We start from the raw sequence: 19,841 nt of genomic DNA on the forward strand, positions 1-19,841 counted from the left end.
CACCCCTAGCTGTGAAGAAGCACAGAAACCCGTGAAAATGACCTCGACTAACAAGAGCCCTGAATTCTTATCACGGGCTGCGATGTGATGCCGACCTGTGACCCGTTTGCAGCTGAGGAAGCAGGATGTATTTACAGAGTCAGAGCAGCAATTAAAAATAATATTTTTTTTTTGTCCAAAATGGGTTTTAAACAATATAAACAATGTTAGCAATGTGGAGTTTAATCATTTTTTATTTACATAACTTAAAAAGAAAACAATATTTACATCCCAGACAGTGAGAAAAATGACACCCGACGCATTATTTACAGAAGGCGGTGGCTTCGATTAAAATCTTACAGTCAATTTTTTATTTCTTTTTTTCTACAACAATGTGAAGAATGACACTGAGTTTGAGGAAAATTACCAGTAGAATGCAGAGGGTATCTCAAGAATCTCCAAAACGGGAAACCACAAGTAGCTGCAGTTTGCTAGTGCAACACATTGAAGTGTTTCAGTGTATCACGAACAAACAAAAACATACGCCGTCAGATTATCTGTGCATTTCCAGAAAAGAGACTACATGCAGCGGTAAATGATGATCCTTCTGTTTCATTACCAGAAGCTCTTATTTGTTTATGTAAGAGATGGACATTCAAAAAAAAATATTTCATACAGTCAAATAAGCTTTTAGAAGGCCATGGGATCGTGTATTGGCCCTCAGTGTAATCTCCTTACTGCTGCGCTGACTCAGCGTAGGGCAACAATACAGTACGTGTAAAATAACTGCTGAAATAATTTCAACAACCGTGTTATCAGTAAAAAAAAAAATAAAATCCTCAATCCATTTTCCTCTGCATATTCATGCTTTAGAACATAAATACCACCTTTGAACTTGTCTTTTGTATGTGCCGTTGCCATTAAAAGCTCCGCAGCCATGGTTACCATTTGACACTCATTGATGAATCTACCTGGCAATAAAGAGGGAGCGATATGTGCTCTAAAGTGACAGGATGTCTGTGAAAGCGCCGCTCCACAGGAAACCAAAGCTGTCTGTCAGCTAAACCAACAGTTAAGTCAAACCAACTGGATACACATAATCACTGGCTTCTCATCTTGCTACACAGCTCCATCTGCAGATTCTCAACAGGAGCCGGACGCAGAATGATTGGGATTGATCTGATGGTTGTGTGGGTAGAGTCATCGCTGGTGTGAAGAGGAAAACACTTCCTGCCTGTTAGCAGATGGGATGAGGACGTGTTGAGCAGAGAGCTTGGGCAGGCGAACGTGCTAAGAACACAGCAACTCGGATCTTTAATCCTCTGAGAGTGAAGCGGTGTGAGGTGGAAGACGTCACAAAGCGGCCATGTCTCCAGAGCTTTCCCTCAGATGTACAGAGAACCATCAGCGGGTCCAACATAGCCGACCCCTATCAGGAGAACATCTATCAAAGTCCAAATGCCCAGGCCTCCAAAGCTGAACAGTTTGCCAAGACCCTCTCTCCACTGGCCCAGATAGAACCGATCTGCCCCAAAACCACCAAGAGTGATGCTAGACCAAGAAAGAACAGGGACAGAGATACAGTCAGAGATAAAAATGGGAGCACACGTCCAGACTCAAAAAGATTTCACCTCTCTGCACTCAAAATGGCAAAAAAAAAAACTCAAGAAACGCTTACCTGAGTGCCAGTGCTGTCGACCATTTGTATCCACCGGTCCAGTTACAGAATAAACGTTTCTGAAACCGCCTCTTACCTACAGAAGAAAAGGACAATCATACATGTATATAAAAAAAAATAGAAATACAAACAAGATGACTGAAATGACAATACATAGAAAACCTTTAGATATCTCATTTACAAGTCCTCAGGTTTACATACATGTGTGTTCAAAAGAGATTATTTTTCTCATATTGTACATGAATGTGGCACCTGTTGTCACCTCCTGCCTGAAACGCTTCCTTTTAGCTCCTCACACTTCAAAAGCCTGCTCATTAAAGGCCCAGGCTGCTCTGACTGGCCAGAAATGGTAGCTATTAAAAAGCAGCTCTTATTGACAAAAGAAGAAGAACTTAGCACAAACGGCAGGGCAGGCCATTTTCCTCAAGTAAAATTGAAAGCCTGTTTTTAATACTGCCATTTAAGATGTTAAGTGCATCAGGTTTAATGATGAAAGATAAGACATGACACATAAAAAGGACGATATGTTGTCCTTTTCATAGCCTAAACTAAGAACAGACCAGCCACATACAAAAAGTAAGTACATTATTCACAACTTCATGTCAATTAAATGAGAACTAGTGGTTCTGGGTAAAGCACAGGTTATTATACAACCTCTTCAGGGGGTGACAGGTGGAACCTGTCTTGTTAAAACCAATAATTGTCTTGGGTCTGCTGTTCTCTTTGCTGCTGAGGTCTGTGCTGACATCATGGAAAGATCTAAGGAGCTCTCAACGGCATCCAGGTAGAAAAAAATAAAAAAGGTTGCGACTAAAATGAGTATGGCAAAGGATTTAAAGGACCTCAGAATAATTTGAAACACATCACTCCACTGTGAGGAAACAAAACAGACAAATAATGCAATGATTTATAATGTAGCTGAGGAGCGGACCACTACTGACTCATGCAAAAAGAAGTCTACAAAAAAGAACAAAATCAGCACATGATCTGCAGGCACCATTTGTGGCAGCCGTGCTGCCTCTCCAATCAGAGAGAGATTGCACAATTCTGACCTGCATGGGAGGCTTTCCAGGAAAAAGCCTTCGCTTTCCAATAAGAACATCACAGTAAATTTGTAGGCAGAGAACTTTCTCTCTCCTCACAGTAATATTAAATCTACTGATATTGTTGTTACATAAATGATTGAAAAGCTAACTTTACAGGTGGTATTCTCACAGCAAAACTGCTTTTTCTGTGGGTCCCGTTTCAAAATGATCAAATGTTTGCTTCTTCAAATATACTGGAAACGGTCAACGGTATTTCTTTTTACATGGCTGCAGAATGGGAAAGGGCTGTATTCACCCTTTGTTACAGCATCAGGGATCAAGTATACAAACTTTTTATTTTCATATACTTACATGTGTATGAAAGCAAAACAAATGGTGCTGTGCTGGTCCTTCTCACACAAACAACCTTTCAGGAGATCAGAATTGGTTTAAAGCCATAATGTGTAATATTTCACGTTGTCTATTAACAAATTTGAGTCTTATCATTCACAAGTATTACCTCAATCGTTATTAATTACCTCCATCACAAAAGTGCAGTGTTCTTATATTCTTTATATTCAGCATGCGAATGTACATAAGAGTGTTACACCCCAATGGATGTCGCCATGTTTCTCCGCCATTTTTAAACTACGGGATTTGTAGAAGGACATGTCATCAGCTTCGCATTTTCCGTTTACACATTGGAAACGGAAAATGCGAAGCTGATGACATGTCCTTCTACAAATCCCGTAGTTTTAAAATGGCGGAGCGACATGGAGACATTCATTGTCCGTGAAATATTACACATTATAGCTTTAAAGGGTAGTAGCGCGAGTGCAGGCTTCGCATTGCTCTAAGCTCCAATAACTGGAAACACACCAAGCTGATATAAATTTAATTATCTTTGCCTCAACATGAATAACTTAAAGGAGAAGTTCGTTTTTTGTTTTGTTTTTTTTTTAAACCTGGACCTTATTTCTGGCATAAAATACGTTCATCTACTCACCGATAACAGTTTGGTGAAAGTTGGCGTTCTTCAGAAGATATTTAGATCACTCCGTGCTCTGTGATAGTCGGCTAACTTCACACGGACTTTGCTACTGCTAGTTTTGTGCAACATGGCAGGATATTTATCAGATTTTGACGTGGTGGACGACGACGACGTGGACGACGACTTTGAGTACGATTGACGTCCTTACCGGAGTGAATCAGCTGTGCTGCAGCGGCGTGCGTCGATGAAGCCATCCCACTACACACGTGTGTAGAAAGCTCCCATAAGCCCCCCGATAGCCCCTAATAACAACAACACGGCAGCTATGAGCTAACAGTGCAATAGTACGCGTTCATTCATTCGTCTTAAAGTATTAGTGAAATAAAGACAGATAATGCCTTATTTAGAGGCTGTATTATCTATGCCCTGTTCTCTCCCGTTATACGGATATACGAGGATCTCGAGTAATCTAAATATCTTCCAAAGGACGCAGACTTTCACCAAACCGTTATCGGTGAGTAGATGAACGTATTTTATGCCAGAAATAAGGTCCAAGTTAAAAAAAAAAAACATCCCCTTTAAGATTCAAATCTTTACTTGTGACAACACAATTTGTTCCGGAAAGGACTACACCCGTGTGTGTCTTTGATGCATGGATTTATGGTAAGAAGCAAAACCGGCTTATCAGCAGATCTTTTACCGTACCTAAACAATGCACGTGGTCTAAGACATCACAGGTGGCGTTGTAGCGCTTGCGCGGGCAGGAGACCGTCATACAGTTGGTGGAGTTTGAGCAGCGGTACTGAGACGGGTCCAGCTGCCAGCAGAACTGGCAGGTGATGGAGAGGGAGAAGTTGGTTTGCTGCAGTCCTGACACTCCCTAGGAAAAATATTATAATAATAATAATCACAACACATGTGCAAGGGAGGTGATTTGAGTATATCGACACTTTATCACTTTACACAAGACAGATCAGTTACAACACAAACTGGTACTCACTATGCAGTGAACGCCTTTTTTGGGTTTACAGGCGAAGGAAGCTGTTTTGCCATAGGTGCAATTGTGTTGGTAACTGCACAGAATGCAATCAGCTGGCAGGTGACTGCACAAACCCCCACTGGGACACTTGGACGTGTAGCTCTCTTCCTCTGCGGGGGAGACTGCAAAACATCCAACATTAACTTACACAAGCCAAATCTCCTGGAAGTAATTGGTGTAATGTAGCGCAGCTTTGATACGAGTTCACTTTACGAGTGACCACTTTCCTTTAAATCATCCACCATCTCGAAAAAAACAACACTGTGGGGGGTAAATGACAAATATTCTGCCTTCGAACAGCGCAGCCAATCAAAGAATGATGTGGCAAAACAATTTGCTTCAGATTGCTCTATTATGGCTTTCCGGTGGCAGAAAAAGAGAACTGTTCATGCTTTGTGAAAAGTAATCAACTCTAAAATGTCTGTAAAACGGAGAGACATAATTTTGTTTGTTGCCACACATGGTAATAAGAAAAAACACATACAATTCTAAATTAAGGCTAAATGTGCACCTTGTACTTGTAGGCTACAAACTATATGAGGAATCCTTCTTTGAAGAACACCCCATGTAAGAAAATGCTCTGTGGGTCAGAAACCTGTACAATTTTGAATGACCCAATCAATGAAAAGTCAACATGATGTTAATCTCTACTTTCGGGATCTGCTACTTCCAATAGTGCTGAAAGTTTTTGTGATATTTGTTACAACTTGGTCTAACTAAAAATTAAGCCCGATTAGATCAGAGCAGTGACTGAAGTGCTAACCGGAGGCTGCAGCAGGGACCACAGGGCTGGTGATGACGGGTCCATGTTGGGCATCTCTGGTATAGGGAGGCTCCTGGCCAACATGAGGGGAACTCAGGTACCCTGAAAAGAAAATTATAAAAAAATATAAAGCTTAAGCCTTACTTAGTGTGCCACTATGATTGTGGCCCAAAGCGTTTATTCATTAAAAATACAGGCATTTTCACACAAATCCCAATGTACTGCTTTACTTTAGTTAGCTACTTCCCTGAGCAGATAACTGTCTCGAGACACTTACTCTAAATTAACAGCATCATCTGACAGTTAGTTGTCATTAATAGCAAACAAAATAAGACACCATTGATAAAATATACCTGCTGTTTATCGTAAACTATTGTTAAATCTCCGCGGCTAAAGTAGCCAACTTGAACTGTGCTAAGCTAGCTTGCTAGCCAGTGCTAGCTCACTGAGGAGGCTAACGTCGACTGATAACCCATAAAAGCTAACGGTAGATGCGGCATGAACGTAAACTGTTTCTGTAAGCATACCATTAACGCACTGCAAGACCAAATCCATAAACAACATGACAATTATCCCGTAGTGTTTAAAGCAGCGTCCTCGGTCTGGTCTCCACAGCTGACAGCTTGTAGCCATTGTTGCTGCGGAACAAGATGCGCGAGCTGCGTTCAAGTCGCGTGAGAAAAAAGAACGATCGTGGTCTTCTGGTCGTTCTAAAGCACGAGGAGGTGAAGTGGTCGCGAATACTGTTTGATCATCTATATATTGCCGATACAATGCAGTGGTCAACAAACTCAACTGGTAGGAAACATCTATATCATTGTGTTTTTTTACATCCACATACTGGACACATTTTTGGCACATGGCAAACTGCTACTCAGAAAGAAAATTGGAACAAAATATAAGCCCAAATAGCTCTGTATCGATTTTGAGAATGCTAATTAATCTGTTGTGTCTTGACATTGTAGAATTATTAATTCATCATTGTGACATTGTGTCATTTTGACATGAAGTATAAATAGTCCACAAAGCAAACTCACCTAAAGTGTAAGAAAAAAAATAGTGTTAGCAATTTATTATTTTTTTTCCTTATGCACCATATTTGCCATTAGCAGCATAAATTCCTGGTCTTCAGCCATCCATGGTATCTACACAAAAGACTGTGTTGACTTGTTAAAATAAGTTCCATTTTGAGACGTGTTGCATTGATCTCCTTAATTTATACATACTGTAGATCCCACTACTTCCATCTACTGATAAACAACAGAGCAGTTCTGTGGGAGGAAGAACTACCAGAGCAATACATTTCCCTACCTGACACATTGGTATTTTCCTGATTTGCCATTACGTGCTGTGCGAGGATGTGGGTGTGCATTGCTCAATAGACATAATTAATAGTCAGCTGTCAGCTGTGTGAACATTGCCAAGTATTCATCCGCACTTGAGTGAAAATTTGCTTTGGATTTAAAAGATCTAATCAAAGTCTTCCTGGAAGACTTTGCATCACTCCAGAAACAACTAGTTTGTCATTTGGAAAAACATAAGCTCCTTTTGTTGTAAAAGTGAAGAAACACAACACATATTTGAAGGATTTATTTCTGGGCTTTTGCACGAAGGTTCAGTGAAAAAAAGGCAGTGCCAGTTTCACACATTTCAATGATCACACTGTGTCCTTAAATTATTAACTTTCTTTCATAGATTGGAGCTACTTGGATGTCATTTGCTAGCCACAAAACATACAAGACAAACAGCCCCCTTTTCACACGAACACGTCGACATCTCTGCTGTTTTTTTCAATCATATTTACTTACAGAACATCAGTTCATCCAGTTTTCTGTCCGATTTCTATGTGCCATACTTTCCCCAATACAGTCTTTACACATCCCATCATCAACCCACTTACTGCTCCTTTAACTGCACTACTAGCACTGAGGTATTCAAACGCAGGAGTCGGCTTTGTTTTCTCGTGTTCATCAGAACTCTTCCTCCGCGTTTCGACAACGGGACTGTTTGAGCAAGGTCAGGCGAGCCATCACCTCGGACACCGACAGTTCTCCGTGGACCTTGTTGTCCCTCGTGCGCACATTGACACAGTTAGTCATCTTCTCCTTTTCCCCGACAACTGCCGAGACAGAAGACAGCAACAGCTTGACATGGGCAAAACAACACCACAAGCACACAGCTACCCTAACACAGTCCCCAATTTGTACCGCTGACTTTGACGACTGTGGGTGGTTAGGCAGCTTGGACGCCCATTTTGGCCAGTCCAGTAGAACATTTAGGAATTCTTATTTTGACTCACCAAGGCTGTCATGGTGCCTCTTCCTGACAGTTGTCCAGTTAAACAGACCATGCCATTTTTTCCACGTTACAGCTCATTTGCAACAATTCAAATATTCGAGTCCTAACTGCTGATCATTTTCAAAAAAACGTACAACTACAGTCAGTCTCCAGGAAATCCAAAAAGAACAGTAATGGAACCCAATTAATTTATCATGACATGCTTTTTCTAATTAATTCAAAAGCCTTGAAAGGCATGAAAAGGGCCAATAGTTGAAAAAAAAACTGCCTTAGAAAATGTATAGGCAAACCCATAATGGATGTAAATACCCTAATGTCTCAAACTTGCTTCAGGATTAGTTTGAACTGCAACTTGTGTCGTGTTCACTGAAAAATTCAAATCTATCCACAGGCAGAATTTTTTGAAAGCTTTCTGAATGCACTGAACTTGCACAGTACTTTTCCTCACCTAGGATGAAGTTATATTGGGCCAACTGAGCATTTCGGATTTTCTTGTTTAGAAGACAGCCAGAGTCCAGGTCAGCGTCTGCCATGAAACCAGCTTCTGTGAACTGCTTACACACCTGATAAGATTTTTAAAAAAAATTAAAAAAAAAAAAAAAAAAAAAAGTGAAAATAACCACTTATTATAAAATGTGGTACATTTCACAAAGATTCTACACTTCTGAAGGCCATAAATTATACCTTCATCCACGTGATCATACTAAAGTGTGCCTGCGATGGGAGAGTGAAGACGTACCTTCTTGGCATAATCCTCACAGGAAGGGTTGACGGGCACCAACATCACCTGACGTGGAGAGAGCCACAGAGGCCTGTAGGAGGGAGACATTGATGACCCTCATTGCAGGAAAACACAAAAATTCTCTACAACAAAAAGGAACTTTTGGATGAAACCTTTGTGTTTTGCAGATGACTAAATGTATAGAAAATGTCTTATTAACAATACAGTGAATTGTTCGGCATCCCAATAAGATAGTGTGACATTTACGGGAAAGGGTGCCACGATATCAAATATTAACCACATGATCATTATAATATGATGGTCGTGTGGTTAATGCTTTTGGATATTATCCAAAATCATTCACAATAACAATTTTTTTTTTAAAGTATTTTTTTGGGGCTTTTTATGCCTTTAGTGATAGGACAGTGTGAGAGAGACAGGAAGCAGGGGGCAGAGAGATGGGGAAGACACGCAGCAAAGGGCCGCTCGGTGCGGGAGTCGAGCCGGGGCCCGCTGCATCGAGGACTAAGCCTCTGTACATGGGGCGGCTGCTTAACCCACTACGCCACCGACCGCCCCCACAATAACAATTTTATCGAAATGTCAAGTGTATTGTCAACATGATATCAAGAATTCCTTCTTTTAAAATGATTACCATGAATGCTGGTACATCACAACACCCTTATTTACAGCTACAGTACACTATAATTGGAGTGCAACTCAAAAACCTCCACAACAACAGCAAAAACCAACCAAGTTTTCGTCTGTAAGGTAGATCGGAGCGGCGGGCCACATCAGTCAGTTGTCAGTCAATTGGAATTTATTTGGCATTTTTAACTGAAGCTCTAAAATACAACCAGAACGCCACCTCACCATTTCCCTGCATAGTTCTCCGTGAGAATGGCAATCATCCGTTCCACTGAGCCCAAGATGGCACGGTGGATGATGACTGGTCGGGCTTTGTCGTCGCCATCCTTTCTGTTATCACAGAAAACAAGAGAATGGTTTAATTAAATAATGTTATTTAATAGAAAAGTGTTAAATAATAGTTTTTAACGAACAAGACATACACCTCATGCATTAGTAGTTGTGTTCAGAATGTGGTTGAATACTGTGACAAAGTCAAACAGTACAATAATCCCTCTCATACCTTTACCTCCTTGTTCCAAATCCACCCGTTTGTTAGTTTACTGTTGCCTCTTGATGCCATTAACTCATCTATGACCTGCTGCTGTACAAGATGTGCTTTGTTCTCCCTTTTCTGGCATTGTTAATTGAATTTCCTGCTGCTCAGCGAGTTCAAATTTGCATACAACTCAACCCTTCTGAAACAACACAGCTCCGTAGAACACAAAATGCAAGCTGAGGGGGCTTAACATCTAATCCTTGGTGAAGTAGAGCACACAGACTCAGCAGTGTGGCAGTGTTTTGATTAGGTGACTCACCCCACAAAGGTCAGATTGAAGCGAATAGGCAGCTGGAAGTCGAGCTGAATGGTTGCACACTGGTGGTAACGTCCAATTGCGTCTTTGATCTTAATGTCAATCTGCAAAGGCACAGAAAGAATTGCATCGCTTTCAAGACTTCAGAGAGTCGAGCTGATGTTGCGTTTGGCAGGAGGTATTAAACACGTGACCTGACCTTGGGTCCATAAAAAGCACCGTCTCCAGGGTTGAGTTTCCATGGCTCCCCAAACTCATTCAGACTGTTTTCCAGTTGCTGTCAAACACAAGGCCCGAGTTCAGTCATATTCAAATCTAAACAACGAAAGGCAATTAGTGTGAAGCAAGCAGTCGTACCTGAGTGCACAATTAAGTGCAGAAGTTTAGCCTGTACTCTGCACTGCTTAATGGCCTTTTATTTTCATTTTAAGTGGCATCTAATTCAACTGAATGATAATAACCAAATCCAGTTGAAATAAATGTGGAATGATTTAAATGACAACACACTGTGTTGACTACAAGAATTCAGTGAACTTCACATGACTCACAGATGTGATACTACTCAATGATCACATTCCTGGCAGGAAAACCAGCTCTTTTCTGCACTGAGCCAAATCTTAACACAATAATTCATCTGTTTAAAGCAATACAATGCAACTTCTCAAAAAGCCCACTATGGAGCTCCCCCTACAGGTTTGGAGGTAATGTACGTTACACTGTCGCAAATACAACACCCTTTCGCTTTCACGTTTCACGTTTGTTGACGAACCGGCGAGGAGTCAGAAGGTGCAAGCTATGTCGATAAGATTTATAGGCATTAAAGATTAAAGATTAATAGATTAATCAAATGTACCTGGGAGCGTGAGAGGGGTCTATTTGTTTTTGCGGTAGGTGTGCCAGAAAGCAAGTCGAAGTACTTCCGCTCAGCTCCCGGGCCGGTCCAGCAAAGTTACATAGCGCAGTTTTTCCAACTCAGACCCCCGAAGGGCATAGGAGACAGGCCAATCGTAATATTAAAACTCATTCTAGCCGCACATTTTTTTTCAAGCTGTTATTTTAAGGTAGAAATGTTACATAGTATTAATTTAAATCCTAAGATTGCAAAGTTAATGTTTTGAAGACAAAGTCGGGTCTGGTTAATATTTTAGGATTTGGATTGCAACTGCCATGCATGACACCGGTCACCTTTTCAGCCTGGTCCCACACTGCTATGTCGCCTAGATACTTTTCCGGACGAGTTGAGAGGTGAAGCTGGAAGGAGAATCCGAACACGTCGTAAACGCATCGAAGGAAGTCCAGACAGCCCTTCATCTCTGACTCGATCTGAGGTTAAAACGAGAGCCTGGATTTAGGAAAGTACTCATAAGTAGGTTTTTTTTTTTTTAAAGAAAACATTTAAAAAGCATGTTGTCACCTGGTCCATCGTGCAAAAAATGTGGGCGTCGTCCTGCTGGAACCGGCGCACTCTGGTTAGCCCAGTTAAAGTTCCCGACAGCTCGTTCCTGTGGAGGACCCCGAAATCTGCCAGCCTCAGAGGAAGCTCCCGCCACGAGCGAGGCCTGTGGCTGAACATCAGACTACAGGACAACCAGAGAGCAGCAAATCAAAAGGGATGAAACTCTGTGTGAGATGTTTGATATGGGAGACAGTATTTCCCCTCTGAGCATTTTAAATTTACCAGTGGCCAGGACAGTTCATTGGTTTCAGGGCAAAGATGTCATCTTCCACAGGAAAGGAGAACATGTTTTCGCTGTAGTGCTGCCAGTGACCAGATGTCTCCCACAGCTTGCTGTTATAGATGTTGGGGGAGGCTACTTCCTGAAAGCCTCTTCTCCAGTACTCATCCTAGAGAAACAACAAAACCACATAAGCTAAACGCTGGACTTGGCCTGCACAGGTACTTCCCGAGCAAAGCCCTGAAACCTCAAGCCACGACAGTGAAAATAACATCTTGTGGGATTTATTTATCCATTTGTTGCACTCAAGAAAAAAACATGTAACGGCCTGTTGAGCTGTTTGGCAGCCAACAGTAGGAGGCTGGTGTTGCTGGATGGATTGCTGTGAGCATGCAAAACTGTGAATAACAGAAAGGAGGTGGAGACAATGCATGCTCAGTCAGCTTTTCCCATCTAAAGATTGTGCGGCTGAAAAACAGAGCTTCAGCATCTGACTGCCATGAGTGCATTTGCTGTCATTGTAGTTAGTGCCAGCTAGCATTCAACAATCAGGACATTAAAAAAAAAAAAAAATTAAATCACCTGGTTTTTAGCAGGTCTAAAAAAAAAAATCAAAATCGGGCAAATACAACCTCAGACAAGGAAAAACACGACATGTTACACAGTATCATTGTGTGTAAAAGATAAACAAATACACCAACTTTAGAAACGCTAACTTGAAGTAATTATTTTCTGAATGATATCAGTCTTATTGCAGAGGAATTTTTTACCCACTCTTCTTGACAACGTTGCTTAAGTTCACTGAGATTTTTGGACTTTTTTTTTTATAAACAGCTTTTTTTTAAGCTTTCATGTGCAATAAAGTCCTTTTTAGCCAGTTGGTTATATTTTCATTTAAATACTTATGTGTGTTTTTGTTGTGTGAATGGTACACAACTTCTACGGCGCTGGAAGGGAATCTCGCTTTGTTGACAGTGCGGTGACAATTAAGATTCCTTTCCATCATTCCAAAAGTCTTGTGGTTTGTTCAGATGACACTTATTGTCTTTTTTTTTTCTTTTTTTTTATAGAGAAGAGGCTTTATCCTGAAAGCCTTCCAAACAATTCAACATGCAAACTGAGGCTTGTAGAGTCTGTGTGTCTCTGTGCATTGCACGGTCCATCCTTTGGGTGAACTTGCTGTGAAGATTTACAACTGGCTTGAATGTATTTTTCAACTTGTGAATCTTCCCCTTTGTAGAATGATGGACTTGAGATCGTTTGGAAAAGACCTTACCCATAACTCTTCCCAGATTTATTTGAGAGCACGTCACGTGTGTGCATGTTTAGACCTGCTGTGAACTACTGTTGACTATCACTGATGAGAACGCACAGAGCGTGTGGATACGTTTTGTGTTAATAATGTTGTATTCGGGAGATACATCCTTTTGAACGTTTGTGGAGGTGTTACACTTGCACACCCAGTTAACACACACATGAATGTTCCATGACCAGCACAACTTCTGCTTTAATAGAAGTGCTCACACCTGCCAATGATCAGTTAATTATGTGCTTTTGATTGGAAGCACCTGGCTGCTGCTGACCCACTTAATGCCTCTGGAAGCAGTAAGGATGTGTTTAGTTTTTCGTGATCTGCATTTTGTCTTGGTTTTTGATCAGTGAGTTCTCATGGTTACATGTTTTGGCGATATCTGCAAGAAGAAAATGCATAGTTGCTAGCTTCCTTTCCCCCCCTTCCCCCCCGCAGTTACAACAGACTTTGAGTGACGTGCTAATGATCTTGCACCATTTCTGTGCAATCTATGCGAGGTCGTCCGGGCTTGGTCTGGTTTGTGGGTGTGTGCTGTGAAAGCCTTCAAGATGTCAACTTAACCTTGCAAATTTATAGAGGATTCCTGTAGAGTCACCAGACTTGTCTGAGCTGTTGGAAGTTACTCTGAAGTCTAAAAGTTTCAAACTGAAATGGGGATCTTCTGCTCATTTGAGCCATCATTCAACCAAACCTGGACATTTTTGGCCTCCATTTTAACTTCAAAAGGCCTGACTGGAACTGCAGTCTGCAATTTTGTCAGTTTCAGTCCAAAAGGTGCTTCTCTGAAAAATCCCTCGTAAAGCTACAGGGATGGCTATAATTCAGCTTACCTACGGCACTCAGGACTGGGACAAGATTTTTCTAGCACTCGGAATATTTAAACCTATAAAACTATTCACTGTCAGCAAGTGGTCTGCATTTTAGCGTGAAGTGGCAATCACCACCAGCCCACTGAAAATGCTAAGTAGAACTTGAGCCTCATGGACTCCGTCCCTGGAGTGTTTCAGTTTCAAAATTATAAATGCTACACAGAAGCAGGGTTTTATAAACTTTCATTAAAATAAATACAAATTCAGTGAGTCTGACAGAGCTCTCAGTGGAGATCCCAAATGGGGTATTTTATAAAGATCAGATCAGATTTATTGTCATGCATACACGCAAAATTTGTCCTCCGCTTTTAACCCATCCAGGTTGGCACCTGTTGACACACTCATGCAGGGTCACACACTCATAGAGAGGGATGCCAACCTGGAGCGGTGGGCAGCCATTCACAATCGCCCGGGGAGCATGGGGGTACGGCGCCATGATAAAGAGGTGGAGTAAAGTTTCACGAGAGTTTGAGTGGCAAGAGTGGGAATCGAACCGCCAACCGATTCTAACCACTGAGCCACTGCTGCCCGTTATGTGTGTTATGAGAAAATATTTATTTTAGAATCACCAGCCGAAGCTCATGATTACACCACAGACGGACGTTTAGCCTCCACTCCTACCCTGATGAACTCCGTGAGTGTGTTGTAGATGTAGGCTCCGCGCGGCATGAAGAAACAACTGCCAGGGCTGAGATCGTGGAAGAAGTACAGCTCCTGATCCTGTGAGGGAGACAAAAAAAAAAATTACTTTTTTTTTTTCTCCAATGACTTCTCATCTCCTCGTCACACGCAGGTACCGCTGGTGAAAAACTGCTCCATGCACAGCAGGGAGTAATCCAGTTATCACACACAGGTACAAGTGTGTCCTCACAACTGGAGAGCGGGGCAAGCTATTCTCAGATGATTGAAAGAGATTTTCAATATCCTTCAAGTCGTGTGCCAAAGGCCGCTGGACTCCTGCAACTCGAGTTTAATTTAAAGATTAAAAATTACAGCTATCGAGATAAAACTGCGCTAAAGAGAGCTGTTTTAGTGTTTCCGTGGTGCACTCTCACGGACTGACGGGGGGTGGTCGACTTGGGAGCGCGCCACAGAGCACCACCTTTCACACAACATGCCACTTTTGCCACCATCCTCCAACTGAAATCGTCAGCATCATCCTGACTCTCGCGTTTAATATGGAACTGTGTTATTATAAGTGCTGATTGAGGTGCTGCTGGCTGTGTCTCCCATGCTGGGGAACCAGCTGGGGTGCTTGGATGATTCATGGTTGTCCCAAATGTGCCAGTAGGAGGAAACACAGTGCCCTCAGCTGGCATATGGGCGCAATGGAAGCCTTTGTGGAAAACAGCAGATTTCGTGTGAAAACCTTGCCCTTTGATCCCTGGCTGTCATTGAACAAATGCTAATGCCAACACAATTACACAAACAAACATCTAATTCCACCTAAAGGATTTTTAAAAAGTACTGAATTTATACCGCTATGGTTTAGATTTATTTTAATATTTGGCCACAACAACGACAAACCCTCGCAGGGAAAATAATTCTCCAAAAACATCAAAAGAGATGTGTCAGATATTACCAAACGCAATGACAAATCGTTTTTTTTTTTCTTTTTGCATAGCTTTGGTTTACAGTTTCAAGGCCTCAACTTGCTGAGTGGGCTAAAACCTGACCGTCTGCAGTGACTCACTTTGCCAATCTTGCGATGGTCTCTGTTCTTAGCCTCCTCTTGAAAGCGTTCCCACTCCTTCAGCATTTTTGAGTCTGGGAAGGAAATGCCATAGATCCTCTGTAGAGTCTCCATGTCCGAGCGGCCCTCCCAGTAGGTGGAAGAGTTCTGACAAAAGACGCAAAAAAAAAACAAAAAAAAAAAAAAAAACAGAGCAGCACAGGATTCCCTTTAAAAAAAAGTATCAATTCAATTCAAAGATGAGAGCTATTTTGGAAGTAGCCGGAGAAATTACGAAAAGCACATAACATTTGACAAAAATTCATCTGAGAACAGTTTAAGCTTATTTAGGGCTTTTGATTTGGAACATTTTCCACATACCTTGTAAATCTTCATTGCTTTGATTTTGCCTGTATGCCTGACGTGGGGACCTCTGCATAAGTCGATCAAAGGCCCACATCTATCAGAGTTTGATGAGTTTCAGTAGTTAGCAATACTTAGCAAAAGACTACATGTAACAACATTTAAATAAAAAAAGATGCTACTAATGTTCATTTTTACTGACCACATCACAAACAGAACCAGTGTACCTGTAGACTGTAGTTGTGGGGGTTTTCACTTTCTCATTCAGAATGCGGCACTTGAATTTGTTGTACTGGTGGAAACATTAAGAAATATCAATCATCTTAAGTTTGTTCAATTATTTAGATTTAATTTTGTTTTTTGTCAAAATGAACACGTCACATCAGTCAAAGCTCTTTGGGAAACATCAGAGCAACACAACACATTCGGGGTTTGAACATGTCGAAAACTGGACAACCACAACGCCGTAGTTTCTTCCTCAAACCAAGCTGAGGATCCCAGGCAGAGAGCCTATGTGTATCCATCATTATGCGGCTCACCTTAAACATTTTCAGCAGTGTTTCTTTGCTGATCTCAAGCCTCTCAAAGGGCTGTTTCTCCTTCACCACAGTCTTACACAAAGACTCCAGGTCCCCAAACTCGGAGCTCGACACGGACCTGGAAACAGCAAGCACGTTCACTTCAGGAAAAAGGCTCGAGTTTTGTACTGCATCAAAAAGCATTGTACTATTTCTGCTTCAAAAAGTTCTAAAGACTAAAATTCTAAAATGCGTAAACTAGTCATTAAAAATCCAGAAATAAATGATGAAATATGTTGATTGTGAGATGGAAATCTAAGCTAAGTGAAAATACTTGCTCACTTCTGTCCATCCAGGAACATGTCATAGTAGAAGCCATTCTCTATGGGGGGTCCATAGCACAAACAACCTCCATAAAAGCGCTCCATTGCCTCCCCCAGGATGTGAGCACTGGAGTGCCAGTACACCTGAGAATGGGATAGAGTTGCAAAGCAGGGCTTGATCGTTTGTGAACATCTGATATTATTGTAGAAATAAGACCTGATTCAGACTTGACACTAAATATCAACAATGAAATTAATAAATAAATACATTAAATAAGTTTGTTCACATCAATGCACTTTAAAAAGTTTAAAACCTTTAAAGGTGGGACCTTATTAAAAATACCTACTATAGTACCTTCTTTAAAAAAACCGCTGCCTTTTTATTCTAAGGGCAGAGCAAGATAGAATATGCTTAATTGATAAGGGATTACCACAAAGATCACATAGGGGAGGTTCACCTCCAGTTAACAAAAAACCATGAGTGAGTCTAGAATGTCCAATTCTACACCTTGTATAGACAACTTGATCATGTCTACATGAAAAGTTGTGGTTTGTTTCACAGTATTACATATTTCATGCAGCTTATTTCCAGCACAGTTGTCCCATTAGGCTTGCCATTTATCCATAATGTAGGAAGAAAGTACAGTAATAGTAGAAGTAAAGTACAGTAATGGTTTGATATCAGAGACAGGGATTTGGCATTCAGTAATATCTTCATCCAGGGCTCCTTTAGCAGCACTGTCAGCCTTTTCATTACCGCTCAGGCCCATGTGACCAGGGACCCAACAAAAAACAATGTCCAGGCTGAGTTTAGTTAGGTGATCCACTTTTCCAAGTATTTTGGTGATCAACGGGTGGTCAGTCTTTAAAAATTCCAAAGACCTAGAGTCTGTGCAAATCAAGGATTTTTGTTGGTTGTACTTTTCAATGTATTCAAGACTTAAGAGCAAGGCTTGGGCTTCAGCTGTAAAAATAGAGCATAGGTTTGGGATGCGTATTCCACACTGATTAGAAGAGACTACCATTGCTGAGGACACACAGGTATCAGTCTTTGAGCCATCAGTATAGATTGGAGTGAAATGAACAATGTTCAGCAATGGCTGCAAGTACAGCTTCCTGGTGGCCGTTTCCCTCCTGAATGCCAACTTTTGTCAAATTTTAGTCCTTCCTTCTGTACGGAACAAGTTCAACTCTGGGATGCTGCGTTTGCCAGCTTTAGGTCCTTCAGCAACAGTTTTAAATAGTGCTAAGTTCTACTAAACATTATTTTTCCTAAATCATTCTTTGGAAGAGCAACTTCTGTGCTCACAGTCTTTGTCTTGAAGCATGAATCCCTTTCTCTGAACAGTCAGATCAGACCAATGTCAGAGCATTTTGCTTTAGAATTCACTGGCATAATTCTGAATCGTCTGTGATGGCAAGCCACCCTGACACCAACTCAGAAAAAAAAAAATATGCCCAAACTATGACTCCACTACCATTATTCAAACATGGGATAAGGTTTTTTATTCTGGAATGCAACATTTTCATTTCTCTGTATATCACAGCTCTCATTTAGAAGCTTCTATTTTGTTCAAATCCGTCTCCAAAACACATTTCCAACAGCCCTCTGACTTGTCCAATAGATATTGAGCAAGCTGAAGATGAGCGGTAATGTGGATTTCCAGAAATCAATCACTTTCTCCTTGCAACTCCGTCACTGTTGTTCAGTGTTTTCATGTTGGTGCACTCATGAACCAATCTATGGGAAAGAGCCCTTTAAATGTTACCTTGAGTGCCGATGGGGCCTTACAGACTATCACACAATAGATATTTTTTTCATCGACCGAGAGCCGTGGCTTAAACAAATGTCTTACCTAAGGTAAGATTGCAGACTAATGAAGGAATCTAAATAGAAATCAATAATATTCTTTCTTTCCACTTCAAAAAATGATTTGTCTGCGTGATTTGGTACTCACAGCTTGAGCATCTTCGTTGTCAAAGCGCAAGATCTCAAGAGAGCAGTCCTGCTCAAGAGGTCTATCTAGGTCCCACAGCTCCCCGTTCACCCGAGAAATCACTGCATTGTCAGCCAGGCCCTGGCTGAAAGATGGAGCGCAGCACACTTGCCTCAGAGACGCTGCATCCAGGCAGCGTTATGCTGCCGATTCCCATCATTATGATAAAAGAAAGCATTACCTGATGTCACATGCGAGCTGATAGGGTGTGGTGACCCAAGTCTTGCCCTGCACCTTTTGTCCATCTGGCAGCTCCACAGTAATGGGCTTGCTGTCTGCAGCTTTCTTTGCCAGCAGGACATCGCTCTCCCTCTTCAGCTCCTCATAAAGGCCGAGGCGCTCAGGGATAAAGCCAGGCCAGGATTTCAGCTTCAGCAGAAAGAAAAACAAACACACAAGTACGTACCTGAACTACTGTATGCATGTTGTTTGATCATACATCAGGGACTAAAACGTGACAGGTTTTTGTGCTTGTTGGGGACGCAAAATAATGTCATGGTCCAGTGACATTTACCTCTTTCATACTTCCTTCTGCTTGCCCCTTATCCTGCTTCTTCTCCTTCTTGTTCTTGTCATTTGTTTTTTTGTCTTGAATAGTCACCTGTTAAAAAAAAAAAAAAAGGCCCACAGTGGGCTCTCATCAGCATATGCCCCAATGCCGTACTACCAGCTATTTCTAGAAACGAGGTGGTGTAGTTTGTCATTTTACTTGACTGGACACAGGCTCTGTCACTCAAAAATACGAAGCACCAGTACGTATCACTCTCTATGGTATCACAAAATATAAAATAGATTAACTGAATAGCATCCACAGCCCATTACCCCGTTATCAGCTCGGTTGTTTATCTGCTGGTGCTTGTTGCTGTTTTTCTCCGGAGCTTTGACACATTTAGCCCCCTGCTGTGTCTTGCCCTGCGACCCCTCCAACTCCAGCTCCGCCTGCAGACCCCGCCGGAGGTGCAGCAGCCGGTACCTGAGCTTCTCATTCTCCGACCGCAAGCTTTCAAGCTCCGGGTTAGCGACCGCATCAGCGGCGGCATCGACACCATTGTTTAGTCCATCCCGAAGAGTGGAGATTTCCTTCGTGAGGAGCCGAATTTGCTCCTCCTGGGCGGTCAAACGTGCAGCTAAGCATTCCGCCATCTTTAAATGACCAGTAATGACGACTCACTTCC

The 19,841-nt window shown here is 41.7% G+C and overlaps 2 protein-coding genes across 2 annotated transcripts; both read right to left on the minus strand.

The window, feature by feature from the left end:
• Positions 1–222: 222 nt before the first annotated feature.
• Positions 223–6,139, minus strand: tm2d3 (TM2 domain containing 3). The gene is made up of 6 exons (XM_075465298.1): positions 6,003–6,139; positions 5,476–5,577; positions 4,674–4,834; positions 4,379–4,553; positions 1,658–1,733; positions 223–1,530 (listed from the first exon to the last, which is right to left on the minus strand). The coding sequence occupies exons 1-6, from the start codon at positions 6,106–6,108 to the stop codon at positions 1,365–1,367; spliced, it is 786 nt and encodes a 261-aa protein (XP_075321413.1). The 5' UTR covers positions 6,109–6,139; the 3' UTR covers positions 223–1,364.
• Positions 6,140–7,050: 911 nt separating this feature from the next.
• tars3 (threonyl-tRNA synthetase 3) lies at positions 7,051–19,809 on the minus strand. Its single transcript, XM_075465312.1, has 19 exons — positions 19,489–19,809; positions 19,181–19,267; positions 18,848–19,035; positions 18,628–18,751; positions 16,689–16,813; positions 16,368–16,485; positions 16,056–16,120; positions 15,847–15,925; positions 15,487–15,633; positions 14,415–14,513; positions 11,615–11,781; positions 11,351–11,513; positions 11,122–11,259; positions 10,136–10,213; positions 9,940–10,040; positions 9,368–9,472; positions 8,513–8,585; positions 8,222–8,336; positions 7,051–7,594 (listed from the first exon to the last, which is right to left on the minus strand). The coding sequence occupies exons 1-19, from the start codon at positions 19,807–19,809 to the stop codon at positions 7,446–7,448; spliced, it is 2,442 nt and encodes an 813-aa protein (XP_075321427.1). The 3' UTR covers positions 7,051–7,445.
• Between the last annotated feature and the right edge of the window lie 32 nt (positions 19,810–19,841).

This window comes from Odontesthes bonariensis, chromosome 1, assembly GCF_027942865.1.
Source record: "Odontesthes bonariensis isolate fOdoBon6 chromosome 1, fOdoBon6.hap1, whole genome shotgun sequence".
Lineage (NCBI taxonomy): Eukaryota > Metazoa > Chordata > Actinopteri > Atheriniformes > Atherinopsidae > Odontesthes > Odontesthes bonariensis.